General features: G+C 41.5%; 3 protein-coding genes across 3 annotated transcripts; 2 read left to right on the top strand and 1 right to left on the bottom strand.

Moving 5' to 3' along the window:
• Positions 1–3,093: 3,093 nt before the first annotated feature.
• On the top strand, positions 3,094–6,257 carry LOC308302276 (caspase-3-like; the record flags this gene model as incomplete). The annotated part of the gene is made up of 5 exons (XM_080746535.1): positions 3,094–3,190; positions 3,450–3,578; positions 4,845–5,065; positions 5,407–5,539; positions 6,025–6,257. The coding sequence occupies 5 exons, from the start codon at positions 3,094–3,096 to the stop codon at positions 6,255–6,257; spliced, it is 813 nt and encodes a 270-aa protein (XP_080602661.1).
• A 3,704-nt stretch (positions 6,258–9,961) lies between these two features.
• LOC308302275 (protein myomaker-like) lies at positions 9,962–14,498 on the bottom strand (the record flags this gene model as incomplete). The annotated part of the gene is made up of 6 exons (XM_080746534.1): positions 9,962–10,084; positions 11,314–11,430; positions 11,525–11,673; positions 12,261–12,390; positions 13,597–13,746; positions 14,451–14,498. 6 exons carry the CDS (start codon positions 14,496–14,498, stop codon positions 9,962–9,964), a joined length of 717 nt encoding a protein of 238 aa, XP_080602660.1.
• Positions 14,499–19,103: 4,605 nt separating this feature from the next.
• On the top strand, positions 19,104–23,853 carry LOC308302274 (caspase-3-like; the record flags this gene model as incomplete). The annotated part of the gene is made up of 7 exons (XM_080746533.1): positions 19,104–19,242; positions 20,859–20,909; positions 21,653–21,781; positions 21,937–22,115; positions 22,449–22,581; positions 23,144–23,364; positions 23,764–23,853. The coding sequence occupies 7 exons, from the start codon at positions 19,104–19,106 to the stop codon at positions 23,851–23,853; spliced, it is 942 nt and encodes a 313-aa protein (XP_080602659.1).
• Positions 23,854–27,743: the final 3,890 nt, after the last annotated feature.

Genomic DNA, 27,743 nt, shown 5'->3' with positions numbered 1-27,743 from the left:
TTGCCAGGGGCCCTTGGCTCTCAGGGGCCCTTGGAGGAACTGGACTGCATGGTCATTGACAATTTACTCAAATTAAATGTATACATTAATTAAAAATCAAATGTGCGGGCCCCTCCTCTGTTGTCTACAGGTGTTTTTTTGGCCCACAGATGATCATCATGGCTTAAAATCCGAGCTGGGTAGTGCGCGTCGGGAGGGAGGGGGGTTATGGTGGAGGGTGGGGGGCCCCTAAAAAATTATAGGCCAGGGGCCCTCGCGGGGGTTAATCCGTCCCTGATTCTATCCATATGCCACGGTAATTATATTGTTGGACTCTTTCCAGAGGAGTAGCACCTAAAGTTTGTTATATCAGTGGATTTTGCTCTGGTGAAGACCATGCACTTAGTTTTTTTCCCTGCATCTAAAACAAGTTTAAGATTAAAAAGAGCCCTTTGTAAAACATTAAAAGCAAGTTGAAGGTTATTAAAAGCCAATTGCATGGAATAGCTATATATCATTTATATCAGGGTTGGGCAACTTCGATGACAGAGAGGGCCACTGTATTTCCACACTCACTCCAGGGGGGCCACATTGCATATTGTTGCTGTCGACATAAACCTCTTATCTCCATATTTGAACTTATTTCCCACTCCATCATTCTACTGTCACGAATAAGTAGCTAAAAATAGCCAGTCTACAAGCGCTAAATGTGTCGCAATAAGTGGTGTTCTTTATTTAGTTATACTTACAATATCTAAACATTATGAACGTTATTACAAATATGTTGGACATAAAAAGAGTACAATTTTAATACTAGCCATCAAAAACTACTAGGCCTAATATGGACTAAAGTAATTAAGGAGGTCCTTTTTTGCATGTTTGGAATTAATATAATGTATCAGTATTCGGATATCAACCTGTGGGCTGCATTAAGTGAAGGTGGGGGCCGCATGTGGCCCCCGGGCTGCCAGTTGTCCCTGTATGATTTATATAGATAGTGAAGAAAACAGGTCCTAGAATCGAGCCTTGTGGGACACCTTTCGTAATATACGTAGTTTTTCAGCTTTTACACATTGTTGTCTGTCAGAGAGGTTGTGTCTGATAATTTGAACACAGGAAAGTATTACAAAAATATATAATAGCACTGATCTGTTATTCATTATTTGATTAGACAACTGCTAGAACAACGTTATATCCTTATTAGGTAGACCAGGGGTCTTCAACGTTTTCAGCCCAAGGAGCCCTTAGTTGAGCGAGAGATGAAGCAGGGACCCCCACAACCTTTTCATAGATTCCATGTAGTTTCATCGTTTGACAGCACAATCATCAGTGTATTTTGGATTCATGTCAATGTGTGTTTTCAGATATTTAACCACTTGAACTGTCAATAGTTGATCAACTTGACATTTCACTCTGTAATTAATCTGCTCTTTTTCCCCTCTACACCAAAGCTCTTTGCCAAAAATAGCCAATCTACAAGCTCGTGGTGCGAGGCGTTGTGAGCTTGTAGATCTGCTATTTTTGTCTAAAGTTCTCCAAATATGGACGCTAGGGTTCAAGTGGTTAACATAAAAAAGGAGAAAAAAAAAGGTTTCTATCACACAAAGATTTGGAGGACCCCCTGTAGTAACTCTGAGGACCCCCTAGGGGTCCCGGACCCCCTGTTGAAGACCCCTGAGGTAGACTTCTCTTATTGCTGCAAATGTGGACACAGCCCCCAGTCATGCAGTCTCTCATGCCAGTGACAGATACTGTGTGCTTTCTTGCCGTTGTCCCGCCTACACATCTCTGATTGGTTCTATGCTTTAACTGTGGAAACTAGGTTCCAAGATGTAGAGAGGTATGTGTACTTGTGTAGGCTTGTAGTACTACTACAGAAGGCTCATTCTCTCTAGCCTAGCTGCAGCTAGACATCATCCCAACATATGTTAAAACAAGGAGGGGATGTACTGCATTTAGTTAGCTGCATTAGTATATAGGCTGGCCCCAGGCTAAATTCTCTCCACTTTCTTCAATTGAGAACGGTAGGTTTGTTTTTTTACTGTTGCCTTTAATCACTTGTGTTTCTTAACTGTGTGTGTGTGGACGAACATTGTTGCATTGCATGTGATTTATAGTGGTTAAAGGTGTATTCAGTGATAATGAAAGTGGCCGGGGGTCATCTTGTCCTTTACTGGCCTTACAGCGTGGAAATGTTTAGTTTTTTATAGATTTCTTTACACCATTATAATGTTCTCGTTTTGATCATTAGACCCAATCACTGAATATCGGTAGGCCAGGATATGTATGATACAGATTTACTAGGAGACTGTGGAGAGTTCAATAGTTTAGTGGGACTGAATGGGACTGAATTACTAAGGTCCAAGGTGGAGGGGCCTTAATTATTTTATATACTTTAGCTTTTGAAAAATAGCAGATCTACAAGCTCACAGTGCTGCGCTGCAAGCTTGTAGATCTGATATATTGTAGATCTGTGTGCAAATCTTTGAATATATGTATTTTTTACATTTGTAACTAAAATTTTGCTTCTGGGGGGTCCCTGGAAGAAAATATTTTGAGATGGGGTTCCGTGGCCAAATACATAATTTTGGGGGTTCTTCACATAAAGTTTGCGCACCACTGACATAGAAACAGGGTTTTCAAAAAACCTTAGAAGGATATGAAATATTCAAAGACTTAGTTGATAGGAATTTGTCTTGGTTTACTCTCAGACGTAAAACATAAAACAAGGACAGTGCAGCAGCACACCATATACGAACACCCATTAACACGAACACAAACTAGCGTCATAGTGTCAGGTTGGTGGGAGCAACCACCTCCAACTCCAAGATGACAGTTATACCACTAAGAGGAGATAAGTTGAAATCATTTGTTTCACTTTTAGTTTAACCTCAAAGTGTTCCAGTTACTGTTAGGATTCATGAAATTCAGTTTGTGACCACAAAGTCACGTCTTTTTTTAATCGACTTTTACAATCGACTCCCCCCCATTCGTGCTCAATTATGCATCTTTTTGATATAGGAAAAAAATTGAATATTTATTCACGAGAGCGGCCATGTTTATTATTTTCCTCCCAATCTGCAGGGTTCACTTTGCACCAAGTTGTAGGAAATCATGTCCGACCGTGGATCAGATGCTGGTGAAGTCCGCTACAACATGGACTACCCCAGCATGGGCACCTGCATCATCATCAGCAACAAGAACTTCAAAAGTAGGTCTTTGTTGAGCAGGGTGATATTTGTCGATGTACATACAGCACATACCCCGACGGGCTGCTATTGATTGATTGATTGAATATTTTATTAGAGGAAAATTAAGAACAGTACAAGTATAGTCAATACAATAAATGTACTAGCCTTCACCACAAGTACAGTTAAACACCCGTTACGTTGGAGCTCCCTCGCTATGATGGTGATGAGGCTCCACAAACCAATGGGTGACATCATGGTTATTTTTATTTTTGTTTACAGGTATGCCGTGTCTTGGCGGCAACGACGTGGATGCTAAGGCTGCAGCAGAGACCTTCACTCGGCTGGGCTACGAAGTCAAAGTGGCAAAAGATCAGAAAGCGTCACAGATGAGTGACCTACTAAAAAAAGGTATTTATAATTATAATTGCGACCTTAGGTCGCAGTTTACTATCGGAACCATCACAGCTTGTCCGTGTCCGCCCAGACGGGTAACGCCTGACACTGTGGTTAGCCTGACACATCACTGTGACATCACAGTGATGTCAGATACTCAGGGCAGGGATCTCCATATATGGGCATAAACAAGTGACACTCACAGTGATGTCAGATATACGGGCATAAAAGGGATTCTGTTAGGGATCTCCATATATGGACATAAAAGGGATTGTATGTATCCCATAAGATGCATAAACAGGTGACATGACAGTGATGTCATACTCGGCAGAGTTATCCATGTATGGGCATAAAAGGGATTCTGTTAGGGATCTCCATATGGGCATAAAAGGGATTGTATCCCAGATGATGCCCTGCTAGCACTAACAGAATCCATATATGGCCAAGCTGGTACAGTTCCCTAGAACAGTTTTTTTGAGCGGTGCCAGCCACTCCAACAAGTGACAGACTGTATAAGTATGTCCATAATTATGTCCCTATGAGCACGGCCTCAAGCGCTGCAATACCGCTGGGTGACCTACCTTCAAGTGGCAATGTTGAGCGACCTTGTTCATCAAAAACACGGCTCACTTTACACTGGGTGTGATTTATAAACACTAGAGGTATGCACGTCCACTGGGACCCGCCCCCCTAATCTAGACTGAGTGGCAAAACATTGAGCAGCATCGAGCATAGGAGTTTGGAAGTGCTAGTTGCAAATCACTCAACGGTCCTGCATACCACCTGTTTCTAAATTGCACATAATGCAGGAGGCAGCAGGATGTTGTGTTGTTGAAAACGAGTGCTTCCAAACTCTGACACTTAGAAAAATTAAAATCTGCACAGAATGTCTTGACAGAAAGTAGCTCATAACATGCCTATGGTGGATTTTTATGAAACAAACACTTTGCAGATAGAAAGAGGATAATTCAAGCTTTCAGTACTGCTGCAATGTTGGTGAGTTTAACTTTGTTTAAACAATCAGATAGGACTTTTCTGTTTGGATGTATGGGCTGTCAATGGCAGAAATTCGTTTTTTTGCCACTCAGTAGGTGTTCCCACATAACTTCCAGCAACAGTGATGTCACGCGCATACCCTCTATACACACTGTTTTTACATGGATTTCTTACGTTGTTTGCTATAATGTTTTAGAAAGGGCTAACCTGGACCAGAGAGGTCTGCAGTGGACACACACATCTACCTGTAAACATTGTCTCTGTCTGTCCTCTGTTCCTCTACAGTATCTCAGGAGGACCACAGTCGCAGTGCGTCGTTTGTGTGCGTGATGTCGACCCATGGAGACGAGGGAAACATCTATGGAACAGATGGGGTGGTCGACAGAGATAATAAAGGCAACATTATAAAACAAGATGGTTTCATAGAACTGAAAGAGCTGGCGAAGATGTTCAGAGGAGACCGCTGTAAGAGTCTGGTGGGGAAACCCAAACTCTTCTTCATACAGGTCAGTAACACACCTGGGGGCACGTGGCCATGGGATGGGAAGCTCAAAACTTGCAACAGCAGAACCTTTCATGGGCACGTCCCACAAATGCATGTTCCTCGCAAATGGGGCAGCATTAAAAGGGGAATAAACAGGCTTTCCAAATGTATAAAAGTTATTGCAAAGAAGCATAAATTCTCTACCAAACGCACAAACAACGTTTTGTGTTATGTGTCCCGGTTTGGCGGAGTCCCACACAAATACCCATTGATTTAAGGGTCCTTGAGGGGCTGAATATATGCTCACCCTAGTTACTGTATGTTGTGTTATGTAACCTAACCAGCTGCTCTGTGTTTTACCAGGCATGTCGAGGCTCAGATGTGGACGATGGCATCGAGTCAGACAGTGTCCCGACAGAGGCCAGGATTGACCAATCAGAGACATGCAGGATTCCATTGGAGGCAGACTTCCTGTATGCTTACTCCACTGTAGAAGGTAACTAGTCTGGAAACCAGACGACTATGCCATTGCAAAATAATTGCAAAATAAATAAAAGCCCTCTGCAGATTTGGTCTGGCACTGCTCAGTTGTGATTGGATTTCACTTCCTCCAAAGTAGTGAGGGACCAATCAGGGCCCAGTATGTAGGCCGGGGTTTTCAATTATTTTTTTAAATTCAGGTTCCACACAGAGATTCCAGACTAATATCTACACTGCTAGCATGTTAACTGCATGGTGGGCTAGGCTCGGACCATGAGGAAAAAAACAAATATCACAATATATTTAGCCTATATCAACATATTTTCAAATACTTCAATATTGATATGTTGGCGTTATATACATTTTAGTTACTGTAATACTTTTTACAAAAAATACAAATAAATAGCGAAATATCTACAACGCTCACAGTTTAAAAAAAAGGGGGGGGGGGTCGTTGAAATGAGAAAGTTTTAATCATTGTTGTATGTCATCACTCTCCAGGATACATGTCATGGATGCACTGTAATCATGGAGGCTGGTTCTTGCAGACGTTGTGTAAGATGTTGAAAGACTCCGCTAAGGACCTGACGCTGATGCAGATGTTGACCCGAGTCAACGGGAAGGTGGCGGAGGACTTTGAAATCGACAGTAAGAGGCAGATGCCCTCTATCGTGTACATGTTGACCAAAGAGCTCTACTTCACACGTCACAGCCCCCGTAGTCTAGACCAGTGATTCTCAGACTTTTTGGGCTTCAGTACCCCCCTTTTCCTGATTGCTGCATCCAAGTACCCCCTATAGTCGACAACAACATTTTGACTAGAAAATACTTACATCAAAAGTCCACTTTTTATGTCAATATGTTGGAAATAAAAGTAAGTTAGCCTGTTTTCTTTTCAGTAACAGTAAAATTCTTACTTAATGTGGTTTAAAGCTATACAGAGCAGCACGTTCACATACATTTGTCAATGTTTTATCATTAAACATAACAGTAAAATAAATGTTTCCATTTTCCATGTTATCTTTCCAACTAAATATTTTGAGATGGGGGTCCGTGGCCAAATACATGTCATTTTGGAGTTCCTTTACATGAAAAAGTTCGAGCACTACTGACATAGAAACATAGGTTTTAAAAAAAAAAGAAAAAAACTTGTTAGGATTTGAAATATTCAAAGACTTGCACAAAGTTTCACGATTTAAAAAAAATAGCAGATCTACAAGCTCGCAGCTGTGAGCTTGTATATCTGCTATTTGCCAGACCCAGGGGGTCGGCCTACATAAGGCTTTGTCGGTCGGTCTGTCGGTCTGTCGGTCCCTCTTTTCCTCAGTGTGCCTGTCCCTTTTTTCCTCAGTGTGCCTGCTCATCTGCCCCTCCCTTCCCTTGCTGGGCTGATTGCCTTGAGTGCCGTCACCTGTACAGGACCAGCTGAGTTGAGTTGGCTGACGAGCTGCTGACACTATAAATTCCTCAGCCCATCTACAAGCTCACAAACATTTCCAGCTGCTCAGCCTATACAATCCTGTGTGTTCATGTGTTAGTTCAGTGCCATACTAGTGAAAACAGCCGATCTACAAGCTCACTACGCTTTGTTGCTGAGACTATAAAATCCTGTGTGTTCATGTGTTAGTTCAGTGCCATACTAGTTTTCATTGCGGGTCTGGCACGACCAGGTGACCTGGTCTAGTTTTCAATAGTTAAAGCACCCAGGGCCCAGAATTTGGTTTGACACCACTGATTGTGGGTGCCAATCAGGTGCATTGGGAGCACCTGGCCAGTGTTCCCACTGTGCACTATAAAAGCCTGGGTGTGGCCACATTGATTGTCTTTCGCCTGCCATGAGATCAGCAGCATTTTAGTTTTTGTTTTGCAGTGCACCATTGGCAATTTGGCTTTGATTGAACATCCCATGCCATCAGTGGGAAAAAAGGCGTTCTTGTTGCCAACCTAGGGGATTTGTCGCTAGATTATTTAGCTATGTTCCAGAGATAAAACGCTACTGTTTCTTTCTTTTCCTTCTCTGCCTCCATTTGCTGCTTGCCTGCTCCTCAGTGACACACAAACGCACATGCCACATCTCTTTCTTTCTCTCTCTTGGCTTCCTCTGCTCAGTTCCTCCTCCCCTTGCTGTTAGGACTAAATAGCATAAGAGGGCAGAACTGGACAAGTAAAGCTTGTTTAAAAAGATTTTGAAGTGTTACCATGGGGGAGTGCCAGGAGGGATAACAAGGGAAACGGTTGGGAAAAGATAACTACCATATTTTGGAAGTTGTAAATGTGTGTTGTATTGGTATGTAGGCCTATGTTTTTTATTATTCTGTGTTGTATGTTGCAAAGGGGAAACAACTATCAAAAAACTTTTGACATATCATGAATTCTACCACAACCTAAACTATACCTGTGTTTAAAAAAAAGGCAATATGTCCAAAAATAACAACATATAGGCCTAATTATAATAACACTCCTCGATGCCGCAGTGGGAACCCTTGATCCACAGCCTAGGGTCCACAATCACCATTATAAATTTGCTCACCTCTGATTAAAGTTAGAAGCCCTTGCATGACACTGCATTCCTTTTAATCCTGTCGCGCCCTTTAGGTTGAAGAATGCTGAAGTAGCTGAATATGCCACCTGGAGGCTATGGAGCCCAGGACTCCCAGTTCAAATTGGTTTGAATCATTTGATGACTGGCAATTGTGTTAGGATGACATTTTGATTTGATGTTTTGCGGTATTGTACTGTACATGGCACTGTACGCGATTGCATCAGTTGAGGACAAGACAGCTAAAAGTAATGTGCTTTTAAAAACTAAATGCTGAATAGACTTTCACTGTGCAACATCTCCATTTTGGGCCTGCACCATAGACTGTATAAAAGATATGGACAAAGCAAAGCCATTGGTTTCTATGCAGTGCAAATGACACAATATGGGTCCTTGGCATGGGTGTTGCCATCATAGACTGAAATGCAACCAGAGGAGGCTATTGGCTGCCAACGGTCACGTGCAACCGCAGGGATACATGGGAGAATGTGGTCGGAGCCTCACGAAATACAGCACACGACGAAGAACACAGACGGCTGGTATCAGTTTAGTTGGCCACGCCCCTGCAACTTGGCCTGCACACACACACACACACACACACACACACACACACACACACACAGCTCATGCCATGTCTCACTGCATTATGTGATCAGTTTTCTTAAACCAACAGTTTTGTGGGTTTGCTGTTTTTGTGCACTTCAGATGCCTTGCTACTGGCCATTCTTAATTCTCCTCTGATCTAGCCCATTCTGGTTCTTTGTTTGTGGGAGCTACAGTATTCTCTCCCTCTCGTCTTTCCCACAGTAGACGTATCTTCCAAAACAATCGACATTACAGTGTGTACATTTGAGTTCGGGAAACCTGTTCATGACATTTGGGGCAGTTCATTCATATTTTAATTATTTTGTGGCTGTGCAGTCAACTCGTGATGTTTGATTGATTGATTGTTTGGATACTTCATTAGTCAGAAACAACATTCAGGCTAGTTTTGAAAGAAACAAAACAGTGATTCAGATCCTTTAATGCACCGGTTCCCAAACAGTGGGTCAGTGTGTCTGAATTCAGGTTCGGTCGGAAGTTGGAACCCATTTGTGGGTCGGGGACACAATTGTTTGTTTTTAATTATAATTATTTCAAAAATATTTTCAAAAAACATTCACAGAAAAGCAAACATTTTCATTGATTAACAACAAATTCAAAGATTTTTAGAATACATTTTATGAATACATTACATTACATTTATTTACTGTTTGCCAATAGTACAGAGGTTTGATTTTACAATGAATGTTCAGCATGTTTCAACATTTAAGCACCATATCAAAGTAATTGGCTAATGGCATCGAAGAAGACATGACCTCACGAAATATAACGTATCACAAATTGAACATTTATTTTATAGAAGTAGCCAGCTTACAATCACTCACACTCTTGCACCACAACAAATAAAACTAAATATGTTCATTATTCATTTGACGTCAAAATGGGGTAAAAATAGGGCCTTTCTGTGTAGAGTTTGCATGTTCTCCCCGTGTCTCCTAGGGTTGATACCCTCACAAAAACATGCAGTAATCCTGGTCTCAATAATTCCTCCCCCTGGCCAGCCAGGGCGCTTGATGGAGGGGAAAGGAACTGGTTGGAATAACGTGTTCCTTCCACGCGCTACGTCCATCCCGGGGAAATCCCCCCTGTCAGGTGAAAAGAAACAACTTGGACTACTCATGCATTGAAGGAAGCATGAGGTCAGTCCGTTGTCTCCCCAGGCGCGGCAGAAGGAGAGCAGAGCCCAGGATTACAGGCAATTGGCACTGGGTGAAAATGGGTTGCAAAATCGTGGGATTTTCAACGTATTATTGACGTCCATACGATTTGCAATGTTTGCTGGGAGGCATCACATACTCAGCAGCAGCAGCAGTTTCCTTCCGATCCAGCGTTAGGATTCTTTTTGGGTAGCAGCACCACTAAAGACACAGCCAGCAACAGATGAAAGAAACAGAGGACATAGACAGGATCCCACCATCCCTGTATTGAGGACATGATTGAGGACAGTCAGTGGACAATGCACAAACTAAAATGCATTTTAAGGCTTTCAAAACTGGTTTGATTGATTGATTGATTGATTGAAGACTTTATTAGACGTTTGCATAGGAAAATGTACAGTTTCATGACAGTACAGTTCACTGGTACAAGGTCGACTAAAAGGAGAACCTAGTACGCCTTTCATCTTATTTGCATGCACAGGAAACCTTTTATATTACATTGAATGACAGACAGATAGAACACAGCACTATGCAGTAGATATCAGCAAAAAAAAACTGCAAAAAAATATAGATATATATACAATAGAAGGGTCAGGGGGAGGGTAAGGCTATAGGCTAGGTTTATTTTTAGCAGTTTACAAGCGGCTGCCGCCTGTAAGTGGTTTTTCAGGGCAGTTTTAAATGATGATAGGGATTGGCACTCCTTTAAGGCCTTCGGAAAGGCATTCCACATTTTGGTGGGGAGAACGAGTTTAACCCTTTGTGCCAGATCTTAAAATATATATCTACCGGTATGCACAATTCATTTAAATTTGATTCACTGGCAATGTTATATGTTACATGTTGTGCTGAATGAGTCTTGTATCAGGTAAGCTCTTTGGAAATTATGTTCCTGTAAATCCCTGATTTACTTGAATTCTATGCAAGGATTTATAGTTCTGATGTATGGAGTAGGGCATTCACCAAATATTCGAATACCGGTATTCGAATATCAAAGTCACTATTCGACGTTGTTCACCAAAGTCGAATATTTGCTTATTTCTTTTTTTTTTTTATTGTTTTCTCTTTAAAAAATATATAGTTTATAAAGCTTGGCTAGATAGGAAGTCATAAGAATGAGTTGTCAATGCCCCTGGCGGGTGAATTTGTTAGTGCTCTATACCAGGGGTTCTCAAACCTTTTTAGGCCGTGACCCCCAAAATAAACATTTGAACTGGGGACCCCCACCCTGACAAGCACTTGGAATTATAGGTATTTCATTTAATGTGACTCGGTTCCACAGATAAATATTCTGTTGCGAGGCGTTGTGAGCATGTAGATCGGCTATTTTCACAATGTTCGCCTCTTGCTTACTTAATATTTGACAGTTTGACCAGTCCTGTCGAATATTCGACTATTCGAATACTTTGAGGTTGAATAATTCGAATACTAAAAATCACTATTCGTGAATGCCCTAATATGGAGTGGGTCGGAGATACAGACTACACTCACCTCAAAGTAGAAACGCAGCATCAGAGCTAGAGCTCCAAAACAGCATCCTGGCCCCACCTGCTTAATGTACACACTCTTCTCTGGATACACAGCCCTGATCTTCACCATCTTCAGGAGCTGCAAATAATGACAGACAACAATTGCTGTGTGGCCCTATTGCTCCTGTACAAATGTAACTGTGAACGATGGAATATTGCAAAATGGCCCTCACCCATGTGACCGTTATGAAAAAGACAGCTGAACCAATTGTTCCAGCGTAGATCTCGTAGCCCTCGCGGTCCCGGTATATCGCCACAGCAAGATTCAACACACCAAACATTGTTACACTGGAACGCGTTGGCTCATCAAAGTCTCCGAGAGCTGGGACAAGGACAGATTAATACAATAGTGTATAAACAATAACAACATTAACATGTCGGACATAATTATAGGAGGACTGATAGAATGGATAAATACATCCGCAAGTGGGGAAGCTATGTGAACTGTGTGCAGTATGTTCATTTAACACCATTTGTACACTAAATTAACTCTCAGATTTTAACAGTTTAGGATGTTACTGTCTCACTGAAGAGGTAATGGTATATGCCCCATTGAATGAACAATGTTTATCGAAAGGATCAGACCTGTGACCTTTCAGTTACTAACAACTTCCCTACTTGTACACATCATACATATCGTCATTGTCAGGTGAAAACCCTGTATGTCCAAAACCGTTCGTTTTGCATTTATCATTTTAAAAATGATTTAAACTAGTGAAAACAGCCGATCGGTGCGAGGCGTTGTGTGCTTGTAGATCTGCAGTTTTCACTACTTTTGTGCGACCGCCTTGTATGATGAAGCTGGGCTTTACTTTACGAAAGAACTTACACATTTGTAACTTGGAGATACAAGGTTTCCACTCGACAAAGACGATATTGTTATGTGTCATACTGCGTGTCTCTACTCACCTATAAGAGTGACCCACATAGAGAGAGCTGTGCCATATACACTGAGGAATTCAGACATGTCAGGATTCATGAAGTTTGATAGTTGGCACAGGAAGGGGAGGTATGCACATGGCCCTAACAAATGGTCCAACTGTTAGACAAAAGAAAGCTTCAGTTAACTATGAAAGCCATCACATCTTTTCAGTGACGCCTGTCAGAGCATAACGCCTGTCAGTGACGTCTCAATGTCTATAGCTGACCTATGACATCACATTGTGATGTCACAATCCCTCCTTGTCCCTTATATGCCCATATATGGAGTTCCCTGCTAGGAGTGCCCATGTATGGCCCTTTAGGGCGAGGTCGCTTTTCTCACTTCTCACGTATATCAAAATAGATTGTTTCCCACTTCTACTAAATCAAATGATTCACATGAAAAACAAGTCAAGCATGGCATCAAAATATCCACATTGATAACCGTATTTTAATACCATACCTCAAATCTCTTCAGACATCCCCCCTGCCTCTATGTGCTACACTGGCTAGAGCAGTGGTTCTCAAAGTGGATTCCAGGGATTCTGTGGGTTCCGTTAGGGTGACTGATTTCTATGCAAACCATACAATAAAATCCTACTTTTTATGCTGGAAAGCATCTTCAGCCTCATAAAAACCCTATCCGATCACCTACTGTACATTCAATGTACAGTAGGTCAATAATCTGGTCTGTTCAGTTATCCATACCCTAAGTGAAAATATCTCGTTTGTCAAATTAGTACTATAATTCATTACTGTTTGCTGCGTAAATTAATTAGCCTCTGCTCTAAAAAAAAGCCAGCTCCCCCATAGGCCCCCCCAGTCACAATTCTCTGGAGCTGACGCTGACCGGACTAGAGCTATCTCATTGACACAGAGACAGTGCTCTCTCCCTTTCCCATTGCTGGTGCATGGGGCTTACCTAAGTTTCAAATTTGTAATTTTTTTTCCCAAAGCAAAGCCCTGCTTCATCATACAAGGCCGTCGCACAAAAGTAGTGAAAACAGCAGATCTACAAGCACACAACGCCTCGCGGTGTGAGGCGTTGTGTGCTTGTAGATCGGCTGTTTTCACTAGTTAAAATCATTTTTAAAATGATAAATACAAAACAAACGGTTTTGGACATACAAGGTTTCCACCCGACAACGACGAAATATAACTCGTGTAATTAGCCCACTGGCTTGTCACTTGTCATGATCTGAAATGGCAAATCTTTGAGTAGCAGCAGTGCGATAGAGAGAGATCTCTCTCCATAGCGCGCAATGAGGGCCTATGCAACTCTTTTTCCCGGGCTGAATCAGGGGCCCAGCACGTCCCTGCTTACCGCTGTGAAGCACATGGTGAAGCAGTACACCATGGCTTCCATGCAGAACCTTCTCCTGACGGCCACGGTGGCTGCCGGTAGAAACGCCAGTGTGCTGATGGCAGGAAGCAGCAACTTAGCACCCATGGTCCAGGCACCCATGGTGGATGGCTGGCGAATACAACAAGTCTTATTAAGGGAATCTCTGCAGGTGGGAAGATGTCAGCAACCAAGATAAGATGACCAAGAAGATTTGTATCTGCTGAAGCTTTGTAGAAAGGCAGATATATCCTCAGGTTTGCATGATGATGGAAATGATTCTTCAAGTGTCGCTGCTTTCCTCTGTTGTGGAAGTTGGAGAGATCTGGTATTTATGTTCAAGGATGATGCCCATGAAGTAAATTGTTATACATTATATATATGATAATACAAAGAACAGTCTGTACATTGCCAGGCCGGAGGGCCGCCTCAATGAATGGACATGTATGTGAAGGGAGTCACATGTCTGTCGCGCACACACGCACGCACGCACGCACGCACGCACGCACGCACACACACACACACACACACACACACACACACACAACACACACAAACGCACACACCTCATGCACAAACTTAGAATATAGAATATAATGCATAGACACTGGGTATAAAAGCTATCCCAAATCTCCGTACTTTGGTCTGTTGTAGTCAGCTCTCTGTCGGAGCTGGGGTCTGTTGTAGTCAGAGCCAGTTCTGTTGGAGGGTTCACCATGGAAGCTACATCTGTCTAATATTTAGGCCTACTCCCCGTCTCTTCAATAAAACCAACTATTGATGGACAAATGACTGGACTTTTACATTTGTTTCCGTGGGCACAGAGAGCCCCTCACCCCCACAATACACAACGTGTCCGCATCAGTGTGCCGACGGGCCGGCATTCCGGCACTAAAACTAACCCTAACTCTACCCCTAACCCTAAACTTAACCTCAGTAACCGTGACGAGTAACTAACCTGCCGACGCTAGTCGGAACAGCGGCCCGTCGGGATAGTGATAGCAGCCCATACACAACACCCACTCCCCCACTTGTGGTCTGGACTGCATCATCACTGGTTCCTCTTTTGGTTTTGTTTTGGGGGGGATTCCAGCCCTCCATGGGAAGAGCAATAGCTCTGTTGGCCTGCGTTTTAACAAGCCGTGAGAAAAGAAATGAGCAGAATTTCAGCAGTTTAAAGGGCCACTTCACCTCTGGGACAACTAGTTCTTATTTTATAGTTGTTTGGGAAACGATCAATTGATTGCATTTTGCATCATCATGCTGCATCATATGATGCAAAATGCATCACTAGTCATGCTGAAATACTAAAATATCTCAAAACACAGATTGAACACAAAAAATAACTCAGGATTGTGTTGATGGTGTCCCAAACAACAATAAAATAAGATCTAGTTGTCCCAGAAGTGAAGTGGCCCTCTAACCACTGGTAGACCCGGGAGCTTTATTTCAATGTGATGAGATAAAGTGTATTAGCTACTTATCCAGGGTTGCCAACCCCTGAATCTGGCAGGAGTCTCCTGAATTTCGACCCCATTCGCTGCTTCTTAGCCTAATCGTCATTTCTCCTGGATTTGGTATCAAACTCCCACAATTCACCAGAACACTGGAAATTACATCTACTATTTTAAATCTCACACACACACACGCACGCACGCACGCACGCACGCACGCACGCACGCACGCACGCACACACACACACACACACACACACACACACACACACACACACACACACACACACACACACACACACACACACACACACACACACACACACATTTTCAATTCAATCTTTCAGTCATCATCGGACTTGAGCCACGTGAGTAGTGATGCAATGGTGGAGATAGCTGCATATGTCTCAATATCAGCTTCGGCCCCCGACTATCTGTTTCTTAACTTTGTGTGTGGACAAACATTGTTGCATTGCATGTGATTGCTATAGTTGTAAATCTGCTAATGTGTGTGTGTGTGAGACATGGAGGCTATCTACTTAATACCCCTAGAACAGTTGTATATAATAAATATTCGCAAAATGCCTTCGGGACTTTATACAAGCACATTTTCAGAAATTCTGCCTTGTCTATATTTCGTGCTTTGCGTAATCATCGTTTGACATGTTCTTTTATTGTTTTAAATCTATGTGTTGGCAGATGTTGGGCAGAATGGGCACATGCATATTTTATTTGATGTTTGGTGCTGTTGACATTGATTTTGCATGAAGAATACATAATTCTAATGACAGCCTGGGATCCGACTTACCTTCTGACGGATAAACCACTAATCTGACCACTAACGTAGGAATGGTCGGAAATGCCGGGACGATCAAAACACGGGCGTAATATGGCTTTAAAGTGCTTGATGAATCCGGCCCATGATCTCTATCAACACAGATCAGTCAGATTTTTCATATTCCATCCTGACTGGCTTATATTGGCATCTTAAGTAGCAGGATTGTCCTGTTTTGAACAAAACACCTCAAATCATGAATGCAGTGTGTGATTGCGATCACATTCCCACTAGGCTGAGGAAAAATAATCCACACTTTTTACATTGGCCTGGTCAATCCTGATTGGCTAATATTGGCATCTAAAGTTTACAGGAGTGGCTTGTTTTTAACAAAATGTATCAAATCACTGAAGCAGCTCGTCTGTTTTAGCGCCACCAGGAGGCCGATTTATGCAACTTGACCTGGCGAAGACCAGGTCAGTTAGTTCTATTTTATTTTTTACATTATTAAATCTTAAACTGAGTTGAGTTTTGTTTTGAAAAGGTGTGCATCTTTTATTTTGAAAAAGAAAAATCATGTATGGGCTTTTATTTTTTAGTAAGATTTAGTTTTGGAAAAAAAAAAAAAAAAAAAACATTGGCAAAACATGTGAAAAACAATGTCTGATATTTTATTTTGAAAATCGATATTTTATTTTGAAATATTTTGAAAATCTGGATTGGTGATTTTGAAGACAATGTCTGATGATTTTATTTTGGGGGGAAAATATGTGGGGGGCTTTTATTACTTACTGTATGTCGATACTTTACCTTACCGTAAAAACATTGCAATGCTTTTATTTTTGAAAAAACTAAGCTTTTGTTCAGGAAAAAAAAGGTATAGTAGAGACTTTTATGTGGGGCTTTTTTTGTGGGTCTTTTATTGTGAAGTCTTGAGCTTTCATTTTGAAAGACTATCTGGGAATACATTTTTCTGGGGCTTTTATAAAAATAAAAAAAATATTAAATTAATACAAGCCTGGGGTTTCATTGATTGATTGATTGATTGATTGATTGAGCTGCCTCTAACCCTAACCCTTGTTTTTTTTAAGTAAGTCCCGAACTCCTGAAATACATAGAATAGTCATAACTAACACACAATATTGTTGGTAATAACTGAATATTGTGTAAGCCATTGTTTCTCAAAGTGGATTCCAGGGACTCTGTGGGTTCCTTTATGTTGGGTCTAAATTGACCCATACAAGTCTGTAACTCTGACAGTGTACAAATGGAACCAAATGGATCCATTCAGCTCCATTTGGTTCCATTTGTATACTGTCAGAGTTAAGGGGAGACCTTTGAAAGTTTGAGAAACACTGTAAGCTATGTATGTTTTGCAGTTTGAAATCGTCAATTGATTCCTAGAGGGGATGCTGTTTCCTCCCACCAACCCAGACGCACGCAGAGAGTTTGGTGCGCTCGTGCTTTGTGTGTTTTTAAACGTCTCCTATTGAATTTACACATCTCTTCTGTGAACTATTAGAGTGTTGTTATTAAATAACCAAACACTCAAGCTTGTAGAGGCTCGCTTGTGGGTAAATGCACAGTGTTCACCGCAACGGAGCGTAAATGACATGCAGCAGCCAGGCTACTAGTGGACTCCATGGACACTGACAGACCGTGACGACGCAGCCACCGCACCGAGCCACAGGATGTTTACACTCGCAGGAGGTCAGCTTGCCTCCCGCCAGAGCATTTTCACTGTCTTTAACATTTACTGTGTTTTATTGTGTTCATTGTTGTTAAATTCAGTGTTTGAGTGACCGACCTTTATGGGGCATTTGGGAAATCCGTATTGGTTCAATACGGAACGCAACATCATTCTCAAATACGGGACAAATCTGTATTTTGCAGAACGGGTGGCAACCCTAGTTGGAAGCATTGATTAGGAGGCGGGCCTTGCTTGAAAAACAGGCACGGTTTGACAGGTAGAACGTCTGTGATCTAATCTTACATATAACACTTATACTGTATATATATATAAACGTGTAATATTACAACTACACAGACACAGAACGGTCCCATCCGCTTGTGGTTAGAAGACTTTACTTAAGTAGAGTAAATGAATTCCTCAGCAGCCGACCAGTCCGCAGCTTATGTCTACCTTTTACGCTCAGGACGCATGAGGCTGTCAGCTGTCAGCAGGTTGTTTTGTTTCCATCGGCACCATGGCTCAGAAACGTATATAATATTTTAGTCCTTAGGCTCAGACTCAACATTTGACATATAAGAGCGCACCGCTGGGGTCTACACAATATGGTTTGGACACTCAAAACAGCCAAATGGCATTTGCCAGTCATAAGACCTGGTACTGAAGACAATCAAAATAGGGCCCAAAGTGTCACATAACACGCCAGAAACAACAGCACAACATGTAGATTCACACCAGCCTTCAAATCCAGAGCCAGAAACAGTCACTGAACATGTTTCATTGACACTAGGGATGGGACAATATGGACATTTCATGTCACAATTATTGTGACCAAAGAAATTGGGATTTACGATAATAAAAATATCCCCAACATACATTATCCTGCAGATCTACAAGCTCACAACGTGTTGCGACGCGTTGTGAGCTTGTAGATTTGCAATTATTTTGCAAAGAAATGGTACCGGATATGCAGCTCAACAAATAATCCCAGAGCATGAAAGAGGATAATTTCACAATAAATGTAAATCTCCACGATACGATTATTGTAAGTGTTTTCTTTATCACAAATCCATTTTTGGTCCATGGTCGTGGAATGACCTTCAGACCAGCCTCAAATTGGCCGTGCTAATTCCGCTGAGAAGCTTTAAAAGAATCACCTTGGATAGATACATAAACACTTGCACTTGTCCTGATGTTTATTAGGTTTTCATTATGTGTTTTTCTTTTTTGTTACAGGTTGCATACTGTTTGTGTAGTATTACCTGAAGTTTGTAAACTATTTTTTATATTATGTCAAGTGTATCACCTTGGAGTTTTAGGTATTAGTGCTGTATCATGGATGTTTTATCTTTGCTGTTGGTGTCTTGTATGTGTAGTAGAATTAGTGTAATTTTTATTTCTGCCTCTTGGCCAGTTCCCACTCGAAAAAGAGATTATGTCTCAATGCAGTAGTAGAGTAGCTTGAATCACATACTGTAGCCTACACACAGCATGCAACACAAGCAGCAGCAGTGAGGTAAGGTTCTTACCTTGAGCCGTCTTCTACTAGACTTCATCAGTGGTGTAGGTGATGTCCAGGGTCACACTGTGGAAGCCGCGTGTAGAGAGTCAGATGAGCCCTCCAGTCATCTCCATCCTCCATACAATCCACTGCTGGATGAGCTCCTGGTGCCTCATTCTCCCCTCTGCCATCTTCTCAGTCATCCTTGGTATAGCCCCACATACAGACCACATGGTTGGCTGATGTCGAGTACTAGGGCACACAGGGAACAGGGGCTTCAGCATCCAGCATGCACAGCTGTAGAGAGAGAATAGAGAGAATACATTGTCACAACATACTGTACATAGCCTATTGTAGTATAGGCCTACTACAGCAGTGGTTCTCAACCTGTGGGTAGGGACCCTCAGCCAGGGGGGTCCCCTAATTAATTTGGGGGGTCCACGGATGATCAGCTTAATGTGAAACATTGTTTTCTCACTCAACAGTAAACAAACCAGCATAAAGTATCTGCACATTTCTGAAGTGATAATTTAAGGACTTTTTAATACCTCTAAAAATTACAAATTGAACATTGGCCAAATTGTCAAATATTAGAGGCTGAATTTGTGAAAATAGCCGATCTACATGCTCACAACACCTAGATCTGCTATTTTCAAAATAGAACCGTAACCGTGTTACCTTTAGTGCTTGTCAGGGTGGGTGGGGGTCCCCAGTTAAAATATTAATATTTTGGGGGTCATATTAGCTTAGCTTATTTTCGGTATATGTTCACTAATGACATGTCCAAAATAGTGGATGCCAGGTTGACAGTAATTGTTAAACAGCTGTTGACAGCCACAAAATGGTTGATAATAATACTATGTTGGGCAACTGTATTCTGTGCCCCTCAAGTCAAAATACTCAAAGGTTATTTTTGCCACATATCAAGCTCATTGTTTTTGCCACATGAGAAGCTCATAACTGTTTTTATTTTATTTTTGACACTTGCTTTGGCAATGTAAATGTATGTTTTCTCATGACAAAAAAAAGCTCCTTGAAAACAAATTGTTAAAATATGTAATATCCATAACATATATCACTGTAGGCAACACATTGTCACCCTCCCTGTAGGCCTATTCAAAGCCGCCAGACAGTGTAATACACGACAACACACGGTAGTAAATAGTAAGTAATTAACCCAATAAAAAAAAAAAAGTAAAATAAAGTTTCCCAAGTTAAGTCAAAAGCCAAATTATTTGCCATGAAACACTCACCTCACAAATAGCCGGTTTCCTACTTTCCTTACTTTTCTTGACAAAGCAACTGTGACGCAGTTAATTTTCTTTTCAGGAGGATTAGCTCGCGCCTCGCGGCAACTTCAAAGCTCGCGCTTCTATCCGCAGGTGTGAACTACAGCTGTACAGCTTCGCTTGTCAAAAAGGACAGATCTACAAGCTCAACACGCGTTGCAATGCGTCGCGCTCGCAACGCCTTGTTAGCTTGTAGATCTTTTTGTTTGTTTTGTAACATGACACCCTGGCCTGGAGGCGACCGACCAATACACGGACAGAACGAGGCACTGTGTGTTTACGTCACAGCTACATGACATTCCTTGGCAGCCATAGTTGTAGTTTTCTTCAGTTTCGAGCTGTAGGCTGTTAATAAGCTACCTGTGTGTGTGTGTGTGTGTGTGTGTGTGTGTGTGTGTGTGTGTGTGTGTGTGTGTGTGTGTGTGTGTGTGCAGATTCAGGGGTTACCAAAGGCTACCAGAACCCGAGGCCAGCAGCAATAGGACAGAGGATGGGGTTGTCTCAGTGACCCCTGACCCCTACCGCTACAACATAGACTACCCCAGCATGGGAACCTGCATCATCATCAACAACGAGAACTTCCAAGGTAGGACTGCACCATATGGAGAAAATAGAATGTGCCATGAATGGACATGGCAATGGTGTTATTATGAGATGTGCAAGATTTAGTGTTGTAACTTTCGCCATGGTGTCACTCATTTTGGACATTTTACCCAATTACATCTCAAGTGGAGGTTTTTGACCAGTGAATGTGGACATAGTTGTTTATGTCCATCACTGATTAGTAGAGAGAGAACAGTTTGAGGATCAAATGGAGTTTAGGAGGCACTGATTATTGAAATACAAAGAAACTGAATCAGAATCACGATAATCAGGATACAGGTGTATTATAGTGGCTTCACCATCTTGTCCAAATATGGACACTTCTGCCAGAATGTAAAATATCTTCCCACCACAATTGCAATTGGCCTGTGTTGGGGGGGGAGGGTTCCCCAAGTGTTCCCATTTCGATCCCGGGCTCCCCCAAGAGAGTTAGTGTCCTTGCAAGACTCTGAACCTTGCATGGTTTCCTCCGCCATCGGTGTATGAATGTGTGTGTGTGAATGGGTGAACGTAATGCACAATCTGTAGCCTGACACTCAGCCTGAATTAACATTTCGTTTCACTTCATTATTCAATGAATCGCCAAACAAAAAAATTAAAGGGGTGTGGCTAGCGATTCAGGGTCTGGAACTAGGCTACACAATCTGTGTAAAGCGCCTTGAATAAAGGCACTATATAAATGTACCATTTACCATTTATCATGGTTATTTTCATTTTTGTCTACAGGTGCGCCTTGTCTTAAAGGCATCGCCGTGGATGCTGAGACAGCAGCAAAGACCTTCACTCGGCTCGGCTACACAGTCAAAGTGGAGCAAGATCAGACGGCGGCACAGATGAGAGACCTACTATACAATGGTATTTATAATATTATTGCTTTTACTCATTTATTTATCAACCTCAACTCGGAGAGATGAGGTTCAAAACGGGTCAACCTGGGACAGAGAGGTCTGTAATGGACACACACATCTACCTGTAAACATTGCCTCTGTCTGTCCTCTGATCCTCTACAGTATCTCAGGAGGACCACAGTCGCAGTGCGTCTTTTGTGTGCGTGATGTCGACCCATGGAGACGAGGGGAAGATCTATGGAACAGACAGTAGAGCTGTAGAGCTGAAAGAGCTGACGGGGATGTTCAAAGGAGACCGCTGTAAGAGTCTGGTGGGGAAACCCAAACTCTTCTTCATACAGGTCAGTAACACACCTGGGGGCACGTGGCCATGGGATAGGAAGCTCAAAACTTGCAACAGCAGAACCTTTCATGGGCACATCCCACAAATGCATGTTCCTTGCAAATGGGGAGGCATTAAAAGGGAAATAAACAGGCTTTACAAAGGTATAACAGTTATTGCTAAGAAGCACAAACACACATAACACACACAATGTTTTGTGTTATGTGTCCCGTTTTGGCCGAGTCCCACACAAATACCCATTGATTTAAGGGTCCTCGAGGGGCTGAATATATGCTCACCCTAGTTACAGTATGTTCTGTTATGTAACCTAAGCTGCTCTGTGTTTTACCAGGCATGTCGAGGCTCAGATGTGGACGATGGCGTTGAGACAGACTGTGACGAGACAGACGCCAGGAGTGACCAATCAGAAAAATGCAAGATTCCATTGGAGGCAGACTTCCTGTATGCTTACTCCTCATCACCAGGTAACTAGCCTGGAAACCAGACGACTATGTCATTGCAAAATAATTGCAAAATAAATAAAAGCCCTGCAGATTTGGTCTGGCACTGCTCAGTTGTGATTGGATTTCACTTCCTCCAAAGTAGTGAGGGACCAATCAGGGCCAAGTATGTTGGCCAGGTTTATAATTTTAAATTCAGACCTTGGAAATGCAGGTTCCTCACAGAGATTCCAGACTAATATCTACACAGTGATATGTGTCTGTTCATGCCAGGCTAGCAGTTAACTGCATGGTGGGCTAGGCTTGGGCCATGTGGACAAAAACAAATATCACAATATAATTATATCAACATATTTTCAAATACCTCAATATTGATATGGTGGCGTTTTAGTTTAGACTTTTTACAAAAAATACAAATAAATGGCAGATTATCTGCAACTCACAATGCTCTGCCATTTATTTGACCATTTTAGAACAGTTTTGACCATTTAAAAAAAGTATTGAATGTAATAGAATGGGGGGGGGGGGGGGGGGCGTTGTTGAAATGAGAAGGTTTTAATCATTGCTGTATGTCATCACTCTCCAGGATACGCGTCATGGATAACTGGACTTGGAGGCTGGTTCTTGCAGTCGTTGTGTAAGACGTTGGACGCCCACGGTGCGGTCCTGCCACTGATGCAGATCTTGACCAGAGTCAACGGGACGGTGGCGCAGGACTTTGAAACAAGCGAGAAGAAGCAGATGCCCTCTATCGTGTCGATGCTGACCAAAGAGCTCTACTTCCCCGCCGCCACAGGCTCCGGTCCTGTAGGGCACGTCCCGTTTTGGCGACGTAGCGGTAAGGCGACGTAGCGATAAGGCGAAATACAAGTGTACCAGCGCTTTTTCGCCTAGTTTCTTTTTCTTTGAGGAAGCCACTGATTTACACTCACTAGCAAACTTGTTCTAATAATGTGCAGTGCTTGTTACCCTTAATGTGAATATTAAGCCACACTGTGGCTTGTGAAAGTGTTTCAATTGTAGGCTACATTGATTATTAAATAATAAAAATAATAACGTGCGCTGCATGGAAGTCTATGGAGACTCATGGCATTATTGGAGTACGAAGGTATTGTTAAATGGCAGCAAATGAGCTAATTGGGGGGGCTAGGAATAAACAAAGGATTAAGGGACACCGACGTCATTTTCTCTACCCTGCAATTCCAGCCGGCAGACTGGCTCACACCGGAAGTTCTGGGAAATAATATTGGTGGCTGGGAGCCGGATGGACAGCTTACGAAGAAACACTATTTCTGAACAATAGATCTTTTTGAAAAAGACATGTCACACATTGTTTTCTGCTGTGTTGCTTTTCGATGTGTACCCACATATCTGACCAAACATCTCCAAAATGTTGGCGACACCCACAGCCACAACACCAGAGGGAGTGCACACAATGATCTGATAACACAAACCCATAATACAAATATGGGTAAATTCTCCTTCCACAACACTGCCACCCAGGTGTGGAGTTCATGACTTAAATACAGAGGGCTTCCAACGTAAAAAAGACTGTAAAAAGTCTTATTTGGGATGTTCCTTTTAGGCAGTAGTATAGTACTTGTACTATACTACATTTCAACTGTATTATTGACTATACTTGTACTGTTCTCCATTTTTGTCCAATAAAATAATCAATGAATCAAAAAACAAAGTACGTTTCTGTTCCTGTCCGAGACAGAAATTTTACCTGCCGCTAGATTCCTCATTAAAATGATGTGCTGTGCACGTTGAAAAGCAAGTGATTATAAAATAAACTGTGATATGTACTCTTATATTCCTGATTGTGGGCACCAATCACGTGCATTGGAAGTTGGTGTCGGTGTGGCCATATTCTGTATCTCTCTCTCCTTCCAAGTTCCCAGTTGACTTATTCGTATTCTTTATAGATCTACCGCACATATAAATAAAGCTGCTGCCTTTAAACACATTTTGAATTGCAGGCTTTTTTGTATACTATTTAAATTGTTTTGAGAAAAGAAATGCTTTGTCCCAAAGTGACCCGAAGATTGCTGATATTTGTTTCAAAAAGCTTTATACCCTGTATATACTGTACAACATGTATTGATTCATTGATTGAATTAGTAAGGTAAAGTTATAGCCGAAAGTTAAACCAATCTTGGAACTAAATCTAAATCAATATCTTTCTTCGCAAATGTGTTCATAAAGGTGTCTACTATCACCTCTGAACTTTCTCAATCACAACTCCCTTTGGGAACTTTGTGGGAACCAATCAAAGTTGGGGGTATTGGGATACCTGGGCCTGGGATTAAAGGGGATAAAACGAAGAAAATGCCAATATGAGCATATGGGGTGTGTAATTAGGGTATTTTTGGGCTGCTGAATCCATTCCAACCATTAGTTCTCAGTTTAAATGACTCCTTGGCCATAAAATAGGCCTAATTGGCTAAGGCTTAGCCAATCATGTCATTCGAGTTCACCTGTGTCCTGTTAGTCCCTATGCTTAAACCCTTTTGAGTGTTCCTTGTCAGATTGTATCATGTGTGTCATGATGTGCTTACCCACCTGATCTTGAATAGTTTTCATGAATTCAAACCCTACTCCAACCATTTTTTTTATTGCCAATATTATGTCTCGTGGACACAAAAATGTAGTTTGTTGTGGCCTATTTTATGGCCAAGGAGTCATTTTTACTGATAACTAATGGTTGGAATGGATTCAGAAGCCCCAAAATACCCTAATTACACACCTCATACGCTCATATTGGCATTTTTTTTTTTGGGCTCCCACAAAGTCCCCCAAGGGAGTTGTGATTGAGAAAGTTCAGAGGTGATAGTTGACACCTTTATGAACACATTTGTGAAGAAAGATATTGATTTAGATTTAGTTCCCATGCAGATTGGTTTAACTTTCGGCTAACTTTACCTTACTAAATACTTTATCAGCAGTTCGAACAGGAAAAGGACGGAACAGTTCAGATACAAGGTCTACAAATGCCTGTCGTGTCATTACTCAGACTACGTGTGCAGTTAGGGTTAGAGATGGAGTTATGGAGAGAGTCGGACGAACGCAGTGCCAAGAGTCGGCGTGTCGGAACAACGCTGTGCACCCCTTTTAAACTACGCTGTGTGTTTTCCTTTTGTTATGGCCTATGAGCCAGGTCGTAACACCACCAACTCTACCGTAGTCAAAAGCTCCTTCAGAATCAATGGGGTTACATTTATTGTAATCAAATGATTGTCTTAGGAATGCGACAAATACATTCCTTTAAATTGAACTCAAGTCTCCATGGGGTGAGTAATCAATAGGAAAATAATCATTTTGGAGGTGAACTACTCCTTTAAGTAAATGTACAGTAAAAGTACATTGAAGTACATTCAATGTTTATTATGTTTTAAATGTGAATGCATGGAGGAAAAGCTGCCTGTCAGTCATACAGTATCAGTCAGTCTGTGAGAACGGTAGGTTTGGTTTTTTGCTATTGATGAATGCCTGTAATGTCTGTTTCTTACCTTTGTGTGTGGACAAACATTGTTGCATTGCATGTGATTGCTAGTTGTAAATCTGCTAATGTATTTGTCATCAGTGGGTGGCCTGTTCAATAATAAGACTCCAATCTTAAATGCATTTTTTTATTTTTTATTTTTTATCCTGGCTTTGGAACACAAATTCCTAGCCTATAAGATGACAGTTGTACAACTAAGACGCAGGTTTGGTCAACTTTGATGATAGAGGGGGCCACTGTATTTCCACACTCACTCCAGGGGGCCACATTGCATATTGTTGCTGTCGACAGAAACCTCTTATCTCCATATTTGATCGTAACTTATTTCGTAAAATTGATGTCCCACCATCATTCTACTGTCACAAATAATAGGCTAAGTAGACAGTCTACAAGCGCTAAACGTGTCACAATGTGGCGTGTTCTTTATTAGTTACTTAGAATATGTGTAGGAGCCAAACAGAGTTATATTTGTATTTCCACTGATTTAATTCGTTATATGATTGGTGATTGATGGAGGCACCTCATTGGCACCTCATGGATGGGTGTGTCTCTGTGGGTGGCCTCCAGCAGTTATAAAATGATGCCTCTCACCTGCTCACTCATGGCTGGTTTGATGATTTGGAAGGCAGGGTGAGCTGGGAGAGACATTCTGTTGACCGCACTATAACACTTTTACATTTTCTCTATTTGCTCATTGTTAAAGGACAACTTTAGTTTTTTACATTTTAGATTGTAATTAAAGAATAATATAAAAGATGTGTGTTAAAATTATTTCATTTACTTCTTTCTATTGTTTTAGACTAGAGGTTCTGATTTCAGTGGTTGGGGGCATACGTACAAGTGGCTAAATATGTCATTTAGTCATTTTTCAGAATAAGCCCATTCCCAAGATTTCATGTTTGGATGTGACTTATGGGGGCTAGAAGTGTTACTGTAAATGGCAATAAAGAAACTGCTGGCTTATTGTGTCTAAAAACACATATTTAGCCACCTACCCCCATTTAGACGCATGCCCCACATTTTAGCACGGTAAACGCGATAAAACAATAGAACGAAGCAAACGAAAACATTTTAACTCACTTTTTCTTTTCTCTAATTACAATCTAAAATATGAACCCTTCTTGTAAAAAAACAAAGTTGTCCTTTAATCTATTGACCCATATTTATTGCATATACATTTATTGGAAATTGTATATTAATAATTGGTCACTGAAATTATAAGTAAATCATTTTTAAAACTTATGAGCAATTGTTTCGATGTGAGTGATTTTAGTTTTGCGGGTATTTCAGTTTTTATCTCCCAGGCTTAGCCTGCCGGCTGAACAACTTATTGCTATTGGGGTTGGGGGTTATCAACCACTTCAATATGTAAACTTTATGAACTTTATTACAAATAAGTTGGACATGAAAAGAGTACAATTTTAATACTAGCCATCAAAAACTACTAATATGGACTGAAGTAATTAAAGGAGGTCCTGTTTTGAATATTTGGAATTAATATAATATATCAGTATTCCGATATTCACCTGTGGTCAAGAGGAGATAAGTTGAAAATAATTTGATTCACCTAGTTTTAGCTTGACCTCAAAGTCTTGTCTGTTGTTTAGTTTTTTTGACCAGCGCCATGTTTATTTTCCTCCCAATCTGCAGTGTTTCACTTTGCACCAAGTTGTAGGAAATC

Source organism: Nannobrachium achirus (assembly GCF_963921795.1).
Source record: "Nannobrachium achirus genome assembly, chromosome: 17".
In the NCBI taxonomy this organism is placed as follows: domain Eukaryota; kingdom Metazoa; phylum Chordata; class Actinopteri; order Myctophiformes; family Myctophidae; genus Nannobrachium; species Nannobrachium achirus.
Note: the sequence above shows the minus strand (reverse complement) of the source record. Positions and strands in the feature narration are given on the sequence as shown.